Source organism: Agelaius tricolor, unplaced genomic scaffold (assembly GCF_023055355.1).
Source record: "Agelaius tricolor isolate 1412-34295 unplaced genomic scaffold, bAgeTri1.0.p SCAF_23, whole genome shotgun sequence".
Classification (NCBI taxonomy): domain Eukaryota; kingdom Metazoa; phylum Chordata; class Aves; order Passeriformes; family Icteridae; genus Agelaius; species Agelaius tricolor.
The window spans coordinates 11,468,579-11,490,682 of record NW_027269283.1 but is presented as its reverse complement, the minus strand read 5'-3'; the positions used below and the strand labels follow the sequence as shown (position 1 = coordinate 11,490,682).

The 22,104-nt window shown below is 48.9% G+C and overlaps 1 protein-coding gene across 2 annotated transcripts; it reads left to right on the top strand.

Annotated features, from left to right (window-relative positions):
- Positions 1-110: 110 nt before the first annotated feature.
- CASS4 (Cas scaffold protein family member 4) lies at positions 111-21,425 on the top strand. 2 transcript variants are annotated; one of them, XR_011682243.1, is made up of 7 exons: positions 111-493; positions 11,308-11,694; positions 15,158-15,262; positions 16,566-16,712; positions 17,214-18,530; positions 19,955-21,011; positions 21,061-21,425. XR_011682243.1 is itself a non-coding variant. In XM_071446791.1 (6 exons), exons 1-6 carry the CDS (start codon positions 359-361, stop codon positions 20,366-20,368), a joined length of 2,505 nt encoding a protein of 834 aa, XP_071302892.1. In that variant the 5' UTR covers positions 111-358; the 3' UTR covers positions 20,369-21,425. The 2 variants fall into 2 exon arrangements, 1 of the variants encoding a protein (XP_071302892.1); XM_071446791.1 differs by having other exon boundaries at positions 19,955-21,425.
- Positions 21,426-22,104: the final 679 nt, after the last annotated feature.

Sequence of the window (22,104 nt, the reverse complement as noted above, 5' to 3'; positions counted from 1 at the left end):
GAGAGCTGAGACTGCCTGGGAAGCCGGGAGGAGCTGGCAGTGCCATCCTGCCCTGCTGGGACTGTGGCAGGGCTGCCTTATCAGGGCTGTGCAGCTCCTCTCTGTGCCACAGCCCCACTCTCACTGCTGCAAAAGAGGAAACAGGAGCAGGGGCAGAGGGCTCACACTTCCCACTGCTGAACTGCGACAAGTTGGTGCAGGAAGACCAAGGAAAATCCCACTTGACGCGGCGTTTTCTTACATTCAGTCACCAAAAGGGCTTTTTTTGGGTTTTATTCTGCCCTCCTGTCATCTTGTGTTGTCTCAGATGCTATCTCACGTGGGAAGCTTGTCTCTCTGCTAGGGGCAGAGCTGTCAGATGGACTTGGCTGAGGGGAGCTCCCCACACGCAGCGCCCGGGCTCAAGGGTCCCCATCCCCCTGGTTCCCTGTGCTGCTCCAAGTGCACAATGACAACCATGGAGAAAAACACAAGGAGCAGCACACCTGCAAAGGTAGGGAAGGGTTTTGGGGTAGGGAAGGGTTTGGTGTTTGAATTCAGTGGGGTTCTTGGTGATGTTGGAGTAGCAGTGATGAGATCCTTCCAGTTCTGGCTCTTCATGGCCAGAGAGACACTGAGGGGCTGGAGCTGTCCAGGGCAGGGAATGGAGCTGGGAAGGGAATGGAGAATCCCTGAGGAGCTGGGAAGGGAATGGAGAATTCCTGAGGAGCTGGGAAGGGAATGGAGAATCCCTGAGGGAGCTGGAAGGGAATGGAGAATTCCTGAAGGGGCTGGGAAGGGAAGGGAATGGAGAATTCCTGAAGGGGCTGGGAAGGGAAGGGAGAATTCCTGAGGAGCTGGGAAGGGAATGGAGAATCCCTGAGGGAGCTGGGAAGGGAATGGAGAATTCCTGAGGAGCTGGGAAGGGAATGGAGAATTCCTGAGGGAGCTGGAAGGAAATGGAGAATTCCTGAAGGGGCTGGGAAGGGAAGGGAATGGAGAATCCCTGAGGGAGCTGGAAGGGAATGGAGAATTCCTGAGGGAGCTGGGAAGGGAATGGAGAATTCCTGAGGGAGCTGGGCAGGGGCTGAGCCTGGAGCAAAGGAGGCTCAGGGGGAACCCTGTGGCTCTGCACAGCTCCTGCCAGGAGGGGACAGGGAACAGGGAACAGGGACAGGAGCAGAGGGAACGGCCTCAGGCTGGGCCAGGGCAGCTCAGGGTGGGCACAGCAGGAATTTCCCCATGGAAAGGGGCTCAGGAACTGGAACTGTCCTGGGAGGAGGTGTTTGGGGTGCCCATCCTGGAGGTGTCCCAGGAATTCCTGGAGGTGGCACTCAGAGCTCTGGGCTGGGGACAAGGTGGGGATCAGGCACAGCTGGGACTCAGTGGTCTCAGAGGTCCCTGCCAAGCTCAGTTCTGTGGCTCTGTGAAGTGTTTGGGTTCCTGTACCTGATGTCCCCTTGTGCTTTTCATGGTGACAAAACCACTGACTGGGAGAAACATCTTCTTGGTGAGGATAAAGCAGAATTGTGCTGGAAATAAGCACATTTGTGAAATTATAAAGCTATAATGTCAAGGTTCCACCTCACTGCTGTGCTGCAATGACATTAGAGACACAGATCCTTTCTCTGCCAGCCCTGGTGCCCTCTTGCATGACATAATTTCTTTATGTTACATGCAAACCAGAAAACATTTTGAAACACTCTCTGTTCCTATTTTGAAAGACAGGACCCAGTGTATAAGGTTTGTTACATTTATTTCTGTATCCACATTCCATCTAGATTAATTTTCTATAGATCAGAGGCCCTGCTGCAGCTGTAAGGGTTGGAGAATGCTGAAATCTTGATTCAAAGTCAATGCCTTGCTGTCCTGCGGTCTGCAAGTCCAATAAGTGTACTGGAATTGGGATTTTCATGGTGGATTATGATCTCAGTGTTTACTGTAAACAAACTGCCTCCTGGAAATTTAATACAAAAAGTAGTGGTGGGGAAAAGCTTAGTAGGAGCTCAATGAGTCATTTTTTTTACACTCCAAATTTTCCATCAAGGCTTGTAAAGATTAGGAGGCAACTTTTCACATTGAGTCATCAGTAACTAAGGCAGGGTATTTTTAATCTCTATATAGAAGAATTTTCTATTTCTACATATATTTCCAGTTCTCTTGGGTGGATTGTCAATAAATCAATGTAATGGTAGCAAACTGCCTGTTCTGCTGTGAGCATTTTAGACATGGCCAGAGCCCACCCAGCCAACTTCAGCTGAGTAATAAAACACCAAAATTATTTCTGCAACATCATCGATGAGCTCTTTATTAGCCCCCTACCACCCTGGCAGTACTGTTTATTATAATACTTGAATTATATAAAAATACAAAGGGTTTTTTTTCTACTCTCTGGACTCCTTGAAGTCTCAGCAGCCTTGCTGTGACAGGAAATGCTCTGCAATGATCCCTGTGCCCCAACTATTGCACCTGCAGGGGAAAGCCCCTGTGAGAGGAGCTCAGTGTCAGCTCAGCCAGGGCTGTTGTTTTGTTTGCTTGTTGTTGTTGCGTATCCAGGGGCAGCACAGGAAGCCTTGCAACCTCAAACCCCTCTGAGCTCCTGCAGTGCCACAGCTTTGGCTGAGGGAAAATGGGAGAGTCTTTGCATGTGCTCCAAGTGGATTTGGAGTTTTTCTCCCCTAAAATGCCCCGTTCACATCTCCCCTCCTCACCCACAAACACGGGCGTGGGGGTGACAGAGAATCTGAGCCCAGGTGAGAGAGAGCTCCCCTGCCCAGCCCTGGCACCTGGGAGGAGATGGAGCTGCTGGAGAGGGTCCAGAGGGGGCTCCAGGATGGGCAGAGGGATGGAGCAGAGCTGGGATTGTTCACCTGCACAGGAGAAGCTCTGGGGTGAGCTCAGTGCGGCCTGGAGGAGCCAAGAGCAAAGGTGGAGAGAGAGGATTCCAAGGGATGGAGGGACAGCACCCAGGGAATGGCTTCACACTGACACAGAACAGGTTTGGGTTGGGTATTAGGGAAAAATCCCTCCCTGTGAGGGTGGGCAGGCCCTGGCACAGGAATTGCCAGAGCAGCTGGGGCTGCCCCTGGATCCTGGCAGGGCCCAGGCCAGGCTGGACAGGGCTGGGAGCACCTGGGGCAGTGGGAGGTGTCCCTGCCATGGCAGGGATTCCCTCTGGGGCTCACTCATGGGAACATTTCATTCTATTTGAAAGTAGTTCTGTGGCCACAAGCTGTGGGTTTGTAACTGATACTACCCCATCATTTCAAATGCTGGAGCACCTGAAAAACTCCAGGGCATGAAGTGTCTGAAGGGGTCAAACTGCTGCTCCTGATGTTTAAAAAATAAAAAAGAAAGAAGAGAAAAACCACAAAGGCATTGAAATGGGCTGGTTTGTGCCAGGAACTCTTTCTCCTCTGGACAGCAGCTGGTTTGCTCCCAGCCCAGAGGTGTAGATTTGGTTGATGAAGCTTTTCAATTCAGCATTTTCTATTCAAGACATAAAAGTCTTTTCTAGCTACAGGATTGTGGCTTTGGGAGCCAGTGTCTAATTTAATCTTGAAGCTACTGTGGAAAGAGGAAGGAAGAGGCTTTTACCAGAGAAAAGCCAACGTGTACAAAGGCAAAACCAGTAAAAATTTGCCAACCCCCAAGATATCCTGAGTCCAAAGTGGTAAAACCTGTGCACCAGCACGACCAGGACTCAGCTGTTGCCAAGAAAATAGCAACCAGTAATAATTTTAAACAATATTATACCTTAATAATATTTAAGGATTTTTTAAACAATCCAAGAAACAAAACCCTTCAGCTGCAGATCATGTTTAGCTTTCCTCCTTGGGTTTTCTGCCTCTGCAGGGGGAGGTGGTTTTGCAGGGGATTTATAACCACAAAGGGGATCTGTTCAGTTTTCTAAAGACTGATTAGAAGTGTATCAAAACTCACACCACTTTGAAGTTAAAAAAAACAAACAAAAAAAACCTAAACAAACAAAGAGCCAAGCACAACAAACCAGAAGTAAAAAATGCTGCAGCAGAAACGCTTCCAAATGCAGCCCTTTCCTGGTGCAGCCCTGCTGGCCCGGGTTTTGTGCTCAGAGAGGGCAGGCCCTCCCTGCAGGGCAGTCTGTGTGTCCTGCACATCACCAGCTGCAGCCAGGGGCTCCCTGGGGACAGTTCTGCCACGTAATGAGCTCCCCCCATTCCCAGAGCTGCTTTCCTGGGGCTCCCAGCGAGCAGGAGGCGGCAGAGGCTGAGCTTTCCCTCTCCAGGCTCCCAGCCAGAGCCTCCAGAGCTGCCTGAGCCACCGGCAGGGCTGGGGACATCCTCCTCCTCCTCCTCCTCCTGCTGCTGCTCAGGTGATGGACTAACAGGGAAACACAGCACAATGAAGGTCAGTGTAAGTACTGGGCTCTTTTCTTTCTGCTGCAGTTGATTTAGTGACTTTCCTGATTCCATTTGTAGTGGGCAGAGGGTAAAATCTGCATCTGGTGGGGTCTCTTTGCAATGTGTGTGTTCAGCTGATTTGCACATCACCAACAGAGCATGTGGTCTGAATTTTTTGAAATACAATCCAAATTAACAGTGTCTCAAGAGCACCAGTGTGGCAGAGGAGGGTGAGGGTTTGTTCTGTGTACATTGAGTAATGACAAGTTTATTAGAAATGATCATGAGTGACTCAGACTGGTCACTTCCACATTCCCTTGGAAAGAAAAAACGAGGTTATGAGTTGAGCAGTGTATTACCTCAAAAGAGATGATGGTTTTGCATTGACTCCTAGAAAATGGGTAATGGAAATGTCTCAAGAATTGAGGTCACTGTGTGATGAGCAAAATGCCAAGTAATTTCAGTCTGAACTCTGTGAGCCTGGGAAAGCCTTTGCACTGGAGGGTAAGGACTGGCCACATCCTGCAGAGCTGCTGTGGCTCTCATTTTTGGGAAATGCTCTTTTCTCCTGGCGTGGGGGCATGAGTGATGGATCAAACCCATTTTGCAGTAGTTTGTGCCTGGTTTTGCCCAGCCCAGGCTGGGCTTTGTGCAGAGCAGAGCTGGGGCTGTGACAAGGGGTGGCTCAGCTGGGCAGGGCAGGGCTGGGCTGTCACCATGTGTCCCCTGCTAATGACAGCCAGGGCCAGAGCCCAGCTGCTGCCCGGACCTGGGGACTCACACCAGGGATTAGCCCAGCTGGAAACCCCTCCCTGCCCAGAGAAATGTGACAATTTCAGTGATACTCACTCAGAAACCATCCACTCCTCAGTTTATTCAATGCATGTCATCCATCTCAGAAACAGGAGCTTTGCAGGGCTGTGCAGGGGGCAGGGTCAGGACTGAAGATTTTGGGGGGTGAGAACAAGATTTGGGGGATGAGGACAGGATTTGGGGATGAGGACAAGATTTGGGGGGTGAGGACAAGGTTTGGGGGGTGAGGATAAGATTTTGGGGGTGAGGACAAGATTTTGGGGATGAGGACAAGATTTGGAGGGTGAGGACAAGATTTTGGGGGGTGAGGACAAGATTTTGGGGGGTGAGGACAAGATTTGGGGGATAAGGACAGGATTTGGGGGATGAGGACAAGATTTTGGGGGGTGAGGACAAGATTTTGGGGGGTGAGGACAGGATTTGGAGGGTGAGGACAAGATTTGGGGGGGTGAGGACAAGATTTTGGGGATGAAGACAAGATTTAGGGGATGAGGACAAGATTTGGGGGGTGAGGACAAGATTTGGCAGGTGAGGACAAGATTTTGGGGGATAAGGACAGGATTTGGAGGTGAGGACAAGATTTTGGGGGTGAGGACAAGATTTTGGGGGGTGCTCAGTGCAGCCAGAGCCCCAGGCAGCCGCAGCTGTGGGAGTTGTGCTGCTGCTGCTGCTTCTTGGTGGATCAGAAACCCCCACCCTGCCCTCAGCTCTCCACTGCTGCCACAGCAGGGGAAAAGGGCACAGCATGCAGGGACAGCCCCCTGGCACCTCCAGCAGCAGGAATTCCTGAAAATGCACAGTTTTCAATGAAAAATGTCAATTTGCTCCTGGTGAGCTTCCCTGATTCACAGGAGGGTGAGGACCCTGCTCTGGGGAGTGCCCAACTTGTACTCAGCAAGTACAACTTCCTCTCTCTGTAAAGCCACATTTAGAAATAAATGTAGTCTGGTGAAATTAAGATATTAAAAGGTTAAAAAAAAAATCAAAAAAACCCTAAAGTGACTGGGTGCATATGGGAAAAAGACAGGTTTGAGGACCCACACCCCAGGAATGCTCCCACAGGGAGGAACAGTTTATTTTCCCTTGAGCCTGGGCATGAGAGCACTCCTGTACAAATGCTCTGAGTGCGGTGAAACCCTGGCTGCATTTTCCCCTGGTGGGGATTTTAACACACAAAGGATTTGATTGACTTCATTTGTGGAGGAAAGAGAGTTTGGGGGAAGTTAACAGAACTCCAGTTTGTAATTCCCACCTCTGCAGCAGTGCCCTGTGTGAAGCTGCAGGATTTGTAAGCTTGGGGTTTTTTTTAAGTGGTGCTTCTGTATTTGATCAAATTTAGAATTCAAAACCTGTGATCAGCACCTGCTTCCACCCCCACAAAATCAATTAAAGCAATAAAAGCAAGTCCTGATGTTCATTCCCCCTTGAAGCTCACACAAAACTTCTGTATGAGCTGAACAATTATTTTCCAAAATGCACAAACAAAACAAAGAAATGCAGAAGGACCTTCTGCAGGTCACAGGAAATGCTGCACATGCAGGTGGAGAATGATCTGAGCTTTTAAGGTAAATTTTCCTCTTTTTCTGTGGATGTTGATGTGGAATCTCTACAATTACCTGAGCAAAGTTTAAGTGGCTCGGAGTGGTCTGGGGCTGAACAGGGAATTCTCAGGGAGGGCTGTTCCCAGCTAAGGGATGATGGACAATGTTTATTTCTGCAGCTTTGCTGGGAGCTGAAGAGATTAACTGGAAGCTGCTCTGTAAACATGTCAGAGGTGTCTCTGATGTATGAGCAGAACTGTTTAGCAAACACAACCCTCTATCTCTTCCTCCTCAAATATTTTAAGTCCCACTTTCCTGCAGTGAAAGAGCTCACTCATATATTGATGTGCAACATGAGAAAAATTTCTCTCAGTCCACAAAACCTCCCAGGATTAAACTGTATCTTTATTTACATGGTCTCAGTAGGGGTTTTTAGGAAGCAAATTGAAGATAATAAATGAAAAATTATCTTTTTTATCTGAAATGCTGTGAAATAGTGCAGTACTCATTCACATGAAATAATGCAGGGCAGCAAATTGAGATTTCCAAATACAATCTGAGTGGGATGGGGACATAGAGAAATTATTTTGTGAGGCTTGTGGGCAAGATGCTGAAATTATCATGTGCTGTACATCACTGTGTCCACTTGGATTTTTCTAGCAATGTTTGTATATATTTAATAATGATGTTTTTTTCTGTTGCATGAAGATCAGGCTTGGGATAGGAGAGGCATCAGGAGATTTTAGTAACAGTGGGATGTTTCATCCTTAGCATAAATATCTATTGTGTACATAGAGCACAGATGTCACTCTGAGGGTATAAAATTTTACGTTATAGAGCTGGGCACTGATCAGCTTTACTGCCCTTAATTACAATTTCTCCATTAATAAACATGAGGGAGCAGCTTTCATCCCTATGACTCCCAGGGGCTGCCAAGGCTTTGTAGAGGGAGCAGGGCTGGGTAAGGATCTGCAAACAACAAAGATGGGACAAGTCCAGTTTGGAGGGGAATTACTCTGCCCACACCTGAGCCACGCTCCAATAAAGGAGATGCACTTGCAGCAAATGGGAACTTGTGGAGTGAGGCTGTTCCAGGGACCCTGCACTGTCAGTGCCTCCAGGGTGGGACCCCCTGCTCTGCCCTGGGCTGGCTGTGGGCTCTGGGGGTCCCAGTGCCTCGGCAGGGGATGCAGGGGGCACTTTCTGGTCTTTTCCAGGTCTGTGCTCTGTCAGCAGCTTGTTTAAACCCACTCAGGGAGAGCAGAGCCCCAGCACTGCCTCACAAGGTGCTTTTTGTGGGGCTTTTAGGATGTTCTTTGTCTTAGGAGAGGTTTTACAAGGCTGCTGATGGGGATGAGGCAGCAAGCAAAGAAGGAAAATCACTTGGACCTCACCTGTGTCGCTTTAGTGCTTTTTACACGTTGGTTATTTAAGGCCACAACACACAAAGCCCCAGAGAACACTGCCCAGCCAGAGCTGTGCTGGATATCAGGGAAATGCATCCCCCAGTGCCCCCAGCTCAGCCCCTGCTCACTGAGCACCCCGGGGGCTCAGGGGCTGGGAATGCAGCCCCTGTTGAGAGGCAGGGCAGGGATCACAGGAGAGGAGGGGCGATGCCCCCCACACCTCGGGGAGCTGCGGGAGCAGGCAGGGCTGGGCTCTGCCTCACAGCCCTGCAGAGACCCCGAGCATGGCCCTGCAGGCACAGGGGGGGCGAGCACTCACCCCCTGGGCTCCTGCTGGGCTGCTGACATGCCCTGCACCTTCCTGCCATGCCCTGCACCTTCCTGCCATGCCCTGCACCTTGCTGACATGCTCTGCACCTTGCTGACATGCTCTGCACCTTCCTGAGATGCTCTGTACCTTCCTGAGATGCTCTGTACCTTCACATGCCCTGCACCTTCCTGACATGCCCTGCACCTTCCTGAAATAGTCTGCGTTTTGCTGAAATACTCTGCATTTTGCTGAAATGCCCTGCACCTTCCTGAGATGCTCTGTACCTTCCTGAGATGCTCTGTACCTTCACATGCCCTGCACCTTCCTGACATGCCCTGCACCTTCCTGACACGCCCTGCACCTTGCCGAAATGCTTTGCACCTTCCTGAAATAGTCTGCACCTTCCTGACATGCTCTGCACCTTCCTGACATAATCTGCATTTTGCTGAAATGCCCTGCACCTTGCTGACATGTCCTGCACCTTCACATGCCCTGCACCTTCCTGACATACTCTGCACCTTCCTGAAATAGTCTACGTTTTGCTGAAATACTCTGCATTTTGCTGGCATACTCTGCACCTTCCTGAGATGCCCTGCACCTTCCTGAGATGCTCTGCACCTTCCTGAGATGCTCTGCACCTTCCTGAAATGCTCTGTACCTCCCTGACATGCTCTGTACCTCCCTGACATGCTCTGCACCTTGCTGAAATGCCCTGCACCTTTCTGAAATACTGAAATATGACAGGGGATGGCAAAGATGTACTGCTCCACAGTATTGAGGGTTTCTCCTGAAACTTGGAATTTAATTAAGCCCTGCCTTAGCTGGAAAACCTTTGGGGTTTGTTTTTTGTGGTTTTTTTCTTTTTTTCTTTTTTTAATATGTTTTTTTAAGAGCTCCACTGACCCTGCTTGTGTGAGGTTTGACAATCCCTCAGTTCAGTCATGTTCTACAGACTGGGGTTTGGACTTGTCTCCATCACCTCTCAAGTCAAAGTCTTCATTTTTCCCTCCCATCTCTCTGGATGGGATATGAGATGATCCATGAACAGATCTGTTTTTCTAGCTAGGTCAGCTCCCCCAGAGTGCCCTATGATTTAATTGATTCATGAATAATCTCCTGCTTGGCTTGATTTGGGATGATTCTAGAGGTTCCTGGCTTTGTGTTGATCACAGATGTGAGCTCCAGAAATGCAAAATCTGAGCCACAGTGTTCTGCCTCAGCCTGGCCTCGGGCTGGGGCTGCTGGCCCTGGGATATTTGCACATTTTTATTGGTCAAACTCAAGGAATGTGTGCTGTGCCTCGAGCAGGGACCCCTCTGATGGAAAGGTTTGGGTCTCTGGGTATAAAATTAGGCTCAGCAGCACCTTGAAGGTGCTGTTTCCACAGGAAAAGGGAAATGTCAATATTTAGATGCCTTTTAAAACCACAGTGTGAACCAAAGCTTCCTCTCAGCTGTGTGGGTGCACAAAGGAAGGGCAGCCGTGCTGTGTGTGCCCAGCCAGGCTCAGATCCCTTCTCCCATCTCCTGTGAGTGCCTGGAGAAGGCTCTTCATGTGGAAAAGGGGCAGAGTTTTCCTCCTGGGGCAGAAGAAGAGGGTCTCTGTCGCTCAGAAGTGTGTCTGTGCAGCACCCAGCCCAAGGAGCCAGCAGTGTTGATGGATCACCAGGAAAGTTGGCTGTTCTCCTTTATTTGCCAGTGTGGAGCCCAGGCCTGGCCCAGGGGGGATTCCTGACTCCAACCTTTGGCATTGTCCCAGTCCAAAGTGGGCTCCCATGTTCCAGGCAAAGGCCAGGCTGGACCAGGAGGCCAAGGGGGCTGCTGTCCCCCCTGGCAGCTGCCCCTGCCCCACAAAAAGCCATTGTTCATGAAATGCCTGCAGCCAACAGCGGGCCCTTGTCGCCAGCTGAGCTGACAAATTTGAGTTCTTGTGCTGCAGCTTCAGGCCAGCTGCTGCTCCACAGCAAATGCTCTGCACAAAAATACAAGGCATCACGTTTCCTATTTGGGTGCTATCTCCCTGGACATTACTTGCACTTTCTGATAAGAAATTCATGCTGAGGCACAGCCAGTGTTCCCACTGACAGGGGAGCAGACAGTGCATTTTAAAGCTAAAAGCAAAATCTATCTTGTACTGAAAAAAAACCTAAAAATGGCATCCACAGCTTTCTCTACCCTTTGCAAAACTGCCTCGGGTGACTAAAGCTACCTGCTGGCTCTGGCTGCCCCATCCCTGGAAGGCTGGACAGGGCTTGGAGCAACCTGGGACAGAGGAAGGTGTCCCTGCCCATGGCAGGGGTGGGATGAGATGATATTTAAGGTCCCCTCCCACCCCAAGCATGCCATGATTCTGTGATCTTGTAATGAGTAATTATGAGATGAAGAATTCACAGAATGACAATGGGAAAGCCAGCTATTTTTTATATAGAGATCACAGAATAGATCCCTGTTTTTTATATAGGGATCACAGAATAGATCCCATTTTCCTGCCTTACTGCAACACCAAAGTGCCACATTTAACTGTGATGGCAAAGGTGTGCTCTCCAGCTCCACAGTATCGAGGGCTGTCCTGAAGTTGGAATTTAATTAAGTTTAATTAAGCCCTGCCTTAGCTGGAGAACCTTTCGGGTTTGTTTTTTTTGGGTTTTAATCTCTTCTTTCTAAGAGCTCCACTGACCCTGCCTGATGATTTTCCAGTTCAGTGCTGGAGAGAGGCTGTTCAATGAGAAGAGGGGTGGGTGAATCAAACGGAGATCGAGGAGGGGAAAGGATCCCAGCAGGGTGGGAACACCAGGCTGGAAGTGAGGAGCCTGGCATGGCTGTGACAAAGTGACCAAAAGTGACAAAGTGACACGGTGGGTGTGCTTGTGTCCCCAGCACAGCCTGGCCAAGGCTCTCTACGACAACAAGGCGGAGTGCTCGGACGAGCTGGCGTTCCGCAGAGGGGACATCGTGACGGTGCTGGAGCAGCACGTGGCGGGCAGCCAGGGCTGGTGGCACTGCTCCCTGCACGGCCACCATGGCCTGGCCCCCGCCAACCGCCTGCAGCTCCTGCCGCCCTCGGCCGAGCTGCCGGCCGCACACGGCATCTACCAGGTGCCCTCCGTGCCCCCCGTGCCCTCCGTGCCCCCTGTGCCCACGGCCACGGCGCCCTCGGCCACCTACGAGAAGATGGAGGGCTGGGTTCAGCCCCAGCTCGTGTACCAGGTGCCAGCCCTGGCGGCGCAGCTGCTCAGAGAGAGGAACAAGCGCTTCACGCACCAGGTGAGCTCCCAAAACCCAGATGTTGGTGTTAAAACAGAGGCTGGGAGGGGGGAAATAAGGAAGCTGGGATTTTCAGTGGAGTTTGCAGCAGAGGAATGATGGTGTTTAGGAAATTCCCATCAGTTTATAGCAAGGGGTGAGAAATGCTGCTCAGCGAGAGGACCAAGCACTCCACACATGCTCTAAAAAACCCAGATGTTGGCGTTAAAACAATGGCTGGGAGCAGGGAAATAAGGAAGCTGGGATTTTCAGTGGAGTTTGCAGCAGAGGAATGATGGTTTTTAGGAAATTCCCATCAATTTATAGCATGGGTTAAGAAATGCTGTTCAGCGAGAGGAACAAGCACTCCACGCACCAGGTGAGCTCCCAAAACCCAGATGTTGGTGTTAAAACAGTGGCTGGGAGGGGGGAAATAAGGAAGCTGGGATTTTCAGTGGAGTTTGCAGCAGAGGAATGATGGTGTTTAGGAAATTCCCATCAGTTTATAGCAAGGGGTGAGAAATGCTGCTCTGGGTGACAGATGAGAGTCTCCACATTCTGTGCTCCCTCACCTTTCTGGCAGTCTAAAACAGCTGTGAAACAGGGCAGGAAGTAAAGAATATACCATTTGTTTGGGAGAATCTATAAATTATTTACAAAGTTAAAATAACAAGACACAGAACTTTCTCCAGCAGCCATCCAGAGCCCTCTGGGCACATGTGGAGCCTGCATCCATCTGCACAGGAACATGATTCATAAATTTTAAAAGATCACCCTTTGGTGTGTGATTGCTGGGTTTGGTCTGGGTTTTAGTGTCTCCAGCAGCTCAGCAAGCTCAGAATGCTGCTGCCTGTCCCTTGGGCTGTCCCTAGGCTTGCACCAAGCAGCAGACCCTGCCAGACACACAGAAGGACACAAAGTTTTGTGCCCTCAACCAATTTCTCTCCCAACCCGTTTTTGCTGCTGCTGAGATATTGGCCAAGGTGTACAGGAGGAGAGTTGCCACCAGTTCCCCCAGTTAGAGAGGAGAACAAACTGGTTTTCCAGGGTTTCATTACAGCTCCCTGGCCTGGCTCTTCTTTCTCCCAGTTTGACTTTCAAACATACATGGAACATGCAATTTGATTACATCTCACTGGTTTTTAACATCAAGACCTTGTGCTTTCTTCAGGAAAAAAATGAGTGGGCAATGTTTCATAATCAAAGGGGAATAGAGCAGGTGGGGACAGAGTTCAAGTGTGAGGTTTTGTTCAGTTCTGTGAGCTCTCCAGCCTTGGGTGGCTTGTTATTCTGTGTATGGAAATCACATTTGAAATTCTAATTGAGCAAGGAAAAGGAAGAAAATTCAGCTCTATAGTGATTTAGGCTGATTTAATGTTGGTTTGATTTATGGGGCTCATTCAGCCACCTCGCCTCCTGCTGTGTGGAAGGCCAGTCATGGAAACCTCCTTGCTGCTTCCTGCTGGGTGCCAGAAAACAACAAACTCAGGGCATCCCTGGGGACCAGAACCTCCTCTTCAGCTCTGCAGCTGCAGTGCACAGCCATAACTCAAATTCAAACTGAGTACAGCTACAAGAGACTCTTCTGCACTTGCTGTCATTGATTTCCCCATATTCCTGACCCTAAAGGAGACATTGGCAAACTGTATCAGAAACTGGCATCCATTTTCCATGTTGTGCCAGCAAATCAGGTGGAGAGTGTCATCTATTCATTATGTGGATGAATGGTCTGGCAGAGCAGCTCCTTGGCTCTCCCTGCCTCATTTCATGAATTTATCCACCTAGTCTGAGAATGAAAAAGAATGAAGAATGAAAAAGGACTGTCCCAGCCTCTGATGGTTATCCAGAAGCTGAGAGTGGGGCTGCCTGTGGCACAGTGTCCCAGCTGTCCCCACACCAGCTGCACCCTGGTGGTCACAAGCTGTCCCCAAGGCAGGGGAGCTCAGGGAGCACAGAACAATCCAGACCATCTCACAGAGATCCTGTGGCACAGCTGGCAAAGCTCCTGCCATACTCAGCTGTCCTCTGAGCAGCTGGGAAAAGCCACTGTGAGTCTCTGAGGGAGCTGATTGAAGCAGTGAAACGAGAATAAATCCCTCAGAGCTGGGGTGTTTTCACCCCACAGAGAAACCTCCTTCCTTCTGGTTCTACTGCCACTTCCAAAGTGCCAACATGTGATACCCAGTGAGTTTCCTTTCTGCTGGATTCTCAGATTTGTCCATCTGGAAGCAGACCTGGCCTAAGGATGGCTTTTACCTTTTGCCCTTTCACTCAGGGAAGTTGTGCCCGTGTTTGCAAGGAAGATGCTCCTATCCGTGCCTTCCTTCAGGCACAGGTTGCCCAGGATTCCCCATCCCTGGAGGAGTCCCAGGCCACATTGGAGGGGGTTTGGAGCAGGCTGGCACAGTGGAAGATGCTCCTGCCCTCTGCAGAGATGGTCCTTTAGATCCCTCCCAACCCAAACCATTTTGTGGCTCTGTGATTCTCTGTCACAGCACTCAGGGGATTTGTCTTCACTCCTCATTCCCCGCTCCCACATGAGAGCTGAACCAGGCACGGTGAAGCTGCACTCTTCTTCTTCCTCTACCATATTTCCCCTACATTTAGCTGCTGCAGGATTTGCACGATGGGAATCACTCCCTCCAGTTTAAAACCAGTTTAAAATTTAAAATTTCCTGTAATATCTCACCCCAGCAGCGTTTCTGGAGGTCAGTGCTTTGCAAGGGCCCATTTATAAATTAGCTGAGGGCAGCCAGGCTGAAGGCAGGCTGGATGAACAAAATTCCATCTTTTGGTGGTTGATTGTAAAAAAGAAAAGTCCTAACCCAGCATTCATATTTTGTGACATTAATTGTCCCACAGATCTGGTCATGGCTGCTCAAATTATGTTTTAATCAAACAGAAGAATCTGACTGCAAAGATGCAATTCCCTGTTTATGAAGCTGGACAGGACATCAAGGTTTAATCCTTTCAAATGAGTCATTTGTTCATAACTACAGAATAATGCTCAGCCTGCACTTTGCTGCTGCTCTGACATTAAATTGGCTTGACCCAATGACTGTGGGCTTGGAGAAGTTGAAATTTCCCCACTTCCTTTTTTAAGTGGTTCTGCTTTTGGGCAGTTTAAAGGTTTAAGTGATAACTGCAGCTGGATTTTCTCCAAATCTTTTCTGCCCTGTGGTTAGTAAGGCAGATTGTCTTTGTGCCAGGTCAGATCTTATCTAAAATGTACCAGAACTGCTGGTAAAGGAGAATTATTTGAGAATAAACATGCTGTTGCCTGTGAGGTCAGTTCCTGTCTCTCACTTTCAGTGAAGAGCTGAAGGTTTTTATCACTTAAGAATGATTACTCCAACAGTGGATTTTCCAGCCGAATGACTTTTCAAAGCTTCCTGCTGATGCAGTTTTGTTATTATTATTATTATTATTATTATTATTATTATTACTATTACTATTACTATTACTATTTTTTCTCCCCTCCAAGCACCTGTTTACCCTGCCCAGAGCCTGCAGGGCTTCAGCCCCCAACATCAGGGCTGAGGTGTACGATGTCCCCTCCTTGCAGCACCGCGGGTCCCCGCTGCCACAGGTGAGTCCTGTCCCTCCCTCCCTGCAGCTGCCCCCCTGCAGCACCTCAGAGCACATCTGCAGGTCACTTCTACTGTCACCCTGTTTGCTTTTTGTCTAATTGGGTAGAAAATCATCTATTTTTAGCTCAAAACCTCAGTTCTCCTGAGTTTCTTAGACATTTAGGGCAACGTGTCCCAAATCTGGTGCGTTTCTAATAAACACTTCAATTTTTTCTGTCAGTAAGGTATTTCTCCATGGATTCTCAGGCAGAGAGGTTGACACTGATACAGAAAATTCAGTAAGACATCAGTAGTGTCACCCTCTCTGCCTTGGAATTATAATAGAAAAAGAAATAGAAAAAATGGAAGTGTACTAGAAATGCACCAGATTTAAGACACGTTGCTCTAAATTTCTAAGAAACTCAGGAGAACTGAGGTTTAGAGCTAAAAACAGATGATTTCCTTCCCAACTTTACAGAAAGCAAATAGGGTGACAGTAGAATTGACCTGTCACCCACTCTGCTGCGGAATCCATGAGGAAATGTGGTGGTGTCATTTGGTGGGGGTGATTTGGGGGTGTTTAGAGAAGAGTCACAAGCCCACGTCCACAAGAAATTAAATGTCACTCCACCACCCTCCTCCTGGGAAAAACACACCCTGGATTTGGTCACATCCCTGTGACGTGTCCTGTTACACAATCCTGTCCCTGGTGCTGTCCCACTCCCCTGGGCTCAGTGAATGTCCCCTGATTTTTTAAGATTTTTCTAAGCCTTCTGATGGTTACATTCTTGTAACAAACTCTCTCACACACTTTATGTAAATAACTCATTGTTTTGCATTCTTTTATGGAGGAGGAGAAATCTGATAGACTCTTGGTTTGTCCAGTGTCATTGGAGAGGTGGCACTGTCACCCTCCAATCCACCGTCACTTTTGGAGATCTGTAAATGTTAGAGTCAGAAAATAAAAAGCCCCTTTTTTACCTTGCAAAGGGCAGCAAGTCTGGGTTGTGTTGTTTTGTGTCCTACAGTGGCAGTCACATTTCCTGCACCTCTGAGGGTGGGACAGGGGCCAGCCCCCAGCCTGTCCTGTCACCTCCCACACCGAGGGGTGAGTGGCACTGGAGCACATCAGGGGCCTCCCCACTCCCTGCTGCTCCCTGGCAGGGCAGGCCTGAGCCCTGTCCATCAATATCCACAGATTCCTGGGTGATCCCTGCTCAGACCAAACCTACTCATGTATGGCCCAAAGCCTTTGGTCCCACTCAAGGCCCCAGTGGGCTCTAGAAAGGATCAAAATAAACCTTTCTTTTTCCTTTTGAGCAGAGTGGTGCCACTCCCCCCAGCACAAGGAAGGTCTCCATGCTGGGCAGATCCACTGAGAGCTTCCAGGCAGAGCAGAAGCAGCTTTACAACACCCCATCCAAGGCAGAAAAAGGAGGAGCTGGCAGCCAGGGCTCACCAGCAGGCAATGTAAGTAAGGCCTGATGGGCACACAATAATCTGTCACTCCTGGCTTGGAGCAGGGACAGGTTTCCCATCTCTTCCCCACTGTTTCTTACACAACAAATGGTCCTGAACGCCCCTTTCCCAGCTTAGACTCCAGCTGTACACACATATATCTGTATCAAGCAAAAATTAAATTTATTGAAGGTGTTTGAGTAGAGTCACTGGTGTCTGTTGATGATTTATTGTTTGAAAGGGTGTGCATGTGAGTGGGGAAAAATCAAGTGTCTACAGATTTCACTGGCTGGGGACTGTGCTGTGGGATCTAATCACCTGTGCTCCAAATATTTTACCTTTTATACATGCAGCTTGTGCATGTTAGAAAACAAAAGATACAGGCAGCCTTTGTGTGGTGCCATTGCATCGACATCAGTGGAGCTGCACACATTTGTGTGCTCTGAGAATTCAGTTCTGCTTCTCATTCTTGTTTAAAAAGATGGTTTATGAACCCTCTGTGCTCTGTTGCAGTTATATGATGTCCCTCCCAAAAGAGAGCTCAATGACTCAGAAATGAAATCTCAGAAGAAGTGCTGGGGCCATTACAACACCTTGCCAAACCCTCGGAAGTCCGAATGGATTTACGACATTCCAGTATCGCCTGAAAACTCCGGCTTCAAACCCGCCCCTCCTGGGCAGCCTGTGGAGAAGCAGGTGCTGTATGACATTCCCCCAGCCAGGTACAAGGCTCCAGCTGAAGCCAAGGCTGGGAATCCCCAGCTGTACGACATCCCACCGGCACAGAGGAAACGAACGCTTCCAGAAATCCCCCTGTACGACGTTCCGCCCTCGCGGGACCTGCTCCTCCTGCCACACAACGGCAGCTCTGGGCTGCCCCCGAGGCTCCTGGCTGCCAAGGCTGAGAGTCAGATCTCTGAGGAGAATGTTTATGATATTCCCAAAGGTTTGCCCAGTGCTGAGCACTCCAAGAGAGAGAAGGAAAACAACAGTGACCAAGCACACGGTGCTTCTCCACAGCTCTCCGTGGATGCCAAGTCAGAGAATGACAGTTTGTGTGTCTCTAGTGTGGACAGCAGAAGCAGCACTCTGTCCTCATCCTCCAGCTCCTCTGCTGAGTCATCTTCTAGGCTGTCACCATCACCAGAGCCTGTCCAAGAAATCAAACTGGAGCTGGAAGCAGCCATCGAGACCCTGACCCAGCTGCAGCACGGCGTGTCCAGCTCCATCGCCAGTTTAATGATCTTTGTGAGCAGCAAGTGGAGATTGCAGGAGCACCTGGAGAAAAGCCTGGAGGAGATCCACAGAGCAGTGGACCACATAAAGGTGTCACTGGGAGAGTTCCTGGCCTTTGCTCAAGCCCTGAAGGGAAACGCCTCCAACCTCACGGATAACAACCTGCAGGCCAGAATTAAAAAACAGCTGGAAATCCTCATGAACTCCTACAAAATATTGACAGAAACAAGGGAAGCTCTCAACAGCTGCAGCTGGTCCCTGGAGGCTTTGGTGCTCAGGAAGCCCCAGAACAACCCTGACGACCTGGATCGCTTCGTTATGGTGGCCAGGACAATTCCAGACGATATCAAGAGGTTTGTGTCCATCATCATCGCCAACGGGAAACTGCTCTTCAGGAAGAGCGAGAAGGAGCAAGAAAAGAAGCCACCAAAAGTGAACCCAGAATGCAAAATGGCAAAACAAATCCCCGTGCCAAGAAGAGTAGAAATTGAGTCACTCCAGAGAAATGCTCCTGAGAAACCCAGCCAAAGCCAGGTCCCTGTGCAGAAACCAGAAGAAAGCTGCAGCAAGGATTGTGATTATGTCCAGTTGCAGGTCAGTGACACTGAGGGTTCCTCTCTGAACTCCTCACCCTTTGCAGGTGTTAGGCTGTTAACTATCAGCACTATTTTACTTTGCACTGCCACACTCACTTTGCACTACATCCCACTTTCCAGACTTTACATAGATCCAGGATTTTGTGCAGTGCTGGATGGCACGTGTACAATGAGCAGTAATTTTAATCAACAGAGAAAATCAAACATTTTTATCATTCTTGCCAGCTTGAATTCATTTGGGAAGTAGGTTTCAATGGAAGTTAGCAAAACCTTACTTCTCTTTTTTCTCTTCCTGCCACTACATTGTGTTTGGCACGACAAGAGGTGTTCCTTCCTAACTTGGATAGAAATCCAATTTGCATAGAAATGAAACTCTGTGAATTATCACATTTATTTGTTGGAATAATTCTGGATGATTGTAAGAATCTCCTTAGAATCACTAAAGTATCTACTAAGAATATCTCCCTTAGTTTCCCAAAGACATGCTGATTGTCCTTAAAATTTAGGGAATGTTACATTGAAATGTAACATTCTGAGACTGAAATGTTGGTTTCAGTCTCAGATCTTGCAGGATCATTTTTAGGAGGAGAAAACCTACAGCTCCTTCTAATAAATCCCCCATTTCTATTTGCAACATGAAGGCTGCAGAACAAGTAGTTGTTTCCCCATGAAATCAGAGAAAACCACATTTATATTTAAATACTTTATGTAGTTGTTTCAACTTTGCTTTCATTTTAATTTGTAACAGGCACAGAAAGTCATTTCAGGTAAAGAAGTAGCAAAGAAGAGTACAGAGTCAAACCCAAAGGTATTTCTAACTTTGAAAATATTATTTATAAGGGTTTTTAGTCCCTAATTTCTGTGCTTGATAAAACTCAGAGTAATTTGCATTCAGACACACATCTCTATACATATTTGCTTCTCAGAGATCATTTTCCCAGAATTACTGCTGAAAACCTGTGAAGAACACTTATTTTCCTCAATCAAACAACTCCAGTTTAGAGTCATACAGTTTATTTTATTGCCTTTCAGCATCATTTGAGAAAAGGCTGTGAGAATCAGTATTTCAAAGTATCTCATCATGCACTGGCACAAAACTGACTCTTGTTTTGTGCATTTTAATCATTCATAACCCCGATTAAGTCCATTAAAGATCAATGTTTTGTATTATTTGAAAGCTTCAAGGACAGAGTGTGTAAAGGATTGATATTCAGCTGCAGCACTTTGTGTGCTATCCAATATTAAAACTGCATTTAAAAAGCAATCAGGAGAATTTCCAACACTTTATGGAAAGAGAAATTACTGTAAAGGCTCCAGGGTGTGGCGATTTGGAGACCACAAAAATTCCGGGTAGAGCAACCAAAGAAACAACCAGCGTGTGACACCGGGCTGAATCTATTTCTGTTTTAACCTTTCCTCCAGGTCTTGCCATGTGCAAAAAAGACTGAAAATGCCAGCAGGCAGGAGCCTGCCAGGAAAATCCCCCTCCCTGAGCACTGCAGGCTGTGCTTCGCCGCCCTGCACAAGGCCCTGGGCGTGTTCAGCGCCAGCCTCAGCAGCCAGCAGCCCCCCGAAATCTTCATCTCCCACAGCAAACTCATCATCATGGTGGGCCAGAGGCTGGTGGATTCCCTGTGCCAGGAGAGCCAGGAGAGGGAGGCCCGGAGCGACATCCTGCACAGCAGCAGCCGCTTCTGCAGCCTGCTCAAGAACCTGGCCCTGGCCACCAAAAGCGCTGCCCTCAAATTCCCCAACGCCGAGGCCAGCAGGGAGCTGCGGGAGCAGGCGGAGCAGCTGGCCCAGTACACCCAGCAGTTCCGGGCCATGATGGACTGAGGGGCCAGGGCTGCTCCTGGGCACGGCTCACACCCTGAGCTTCCACCCTTCAGGGACTCCCTGGGTGCTGCTTCTGGAGAGGATCCCCTCACTCAGAATTCCCACCAGCAACTCCCTGCGTGCTGGTTCTGGGGCAGATCCCCACTCTGAACTCCCACCAGCAATTCCCTGGTAGCAGGTGAAGGTCCCCTCATGCAGAATTCCCACAAGGAATTGCCTGCTAGCAGATGAAGATCCCCCCAGTTGGAATTCCCACCAGGAATTCACTGTGTGCCAGTGCAGGTGAATATCCCCACTAAGAATTCCCTCCAAGAATTCCCTGGTAGCAAGTGAACATCCCCCCACTCAGAATTCCCACCAGGAAGTCCCTGGTAGCAGGTGAAGGTCCCCACTCAGAATTCCCACCAGGAATACCCTGGTTCAGGTGCAGATCCCCTCACTCAGAACTTCCACCAGAAACTCCTTGGGTGCACTGGGTAGCAGGTGAAGATCCCCTCATGCAGAATTCCCACCAGGAATTGCCTGGTAGCAGTTGAAGATCCCCACACTCAGGATTCCCACCAGGAGCTCCCTGGGTTGTCAATGCAGGTGAAGATCTCCCCATTCAGAACTCCCACTCGGAATTCCCTGGGTGCTGGTTCAAGTGAAGATCCCCACACTCAGAATTCCCACCAGGAACTGCCTGGTAGCAGTTGAAGATCCCCACACTCAGAATTCCCACCAGGAATTCCCTAGGTGCCAGTGCAGTTCAAGATCCCCACAGCAGCTGATGCAGAATTAAATCTGCACTTTCTTCTCCACTCTTCACATCCTGCCTGGAAATGTCATTGTCACAGTGGCTGGGTGGGAATGTTTGCTGTGTATTGGAGCAAAAGTTGTTGATCATTGGACTGATTTCTTATTTTTTTTTGTTCTCTATGTATGTCTGATAAATGTATTTTCCTTTTTAATTGTTCTTTCTACTCCTGTAAAGTCTGTCTTTAAATGTAGCTGCACAATGTTCTGTAACTTATCCCAATATCGATTGTTTCCTGAGGACTTTACTCAAAGGTTTTAATTACAGGGTTGTTTTGGGTGTTTTTTTTTTAAACAGCTGCAAAGCTACTTTTTGGTTATAACAAATGCAACACAGTACAAAATCTGGTGAATAGGAAATGCACCAGGCTGGTACCTGAGCACAGAGGGAAACTTTGGGAGAAGTCCTGACTCTGATAAATCCACAGGGAGCACACCACCCTCTGTCACAGCCCGGAGCTCTCAGAGCACTTATCAAGCTGAGAAAAACCCATTTATTTCTAAATAAATAGTCACTGAAGGTGCAGAGGCTTTGGGCAGCTGGACAGGAGATGTTGTTCCCTGCTGGGGAAGCTCTCAGCGCTCCAGCCCAGCCCTCAGAGCCTCGGCCTGCACAGCTTTTTTACTTTATCCCCCAATTTTCTGGACAGGAACATTTCTGGGTGTGACAGAGACACTGCGGCCTCTCACGGCTACACCCGCGCTAATTGTAGTGCTAATTAATTTATTTTATGGCTGCAAGGCCTGGCCTTTGCTGGGTGTCCACCCTCACAAGGGACAATCACGGTGTGAGCAGCCCCGGGGACCCGCTGCCCCCTCAGCATCGTTCTCCTTGTCACTCCCGTGTTTTCGGGGTGATTTATCGCCGACATGGGTCACTATCATCGCGACATCCCACTCGGAGCAGCGCTCGCATCCCACAGGGAATCCCTGTGGATTAA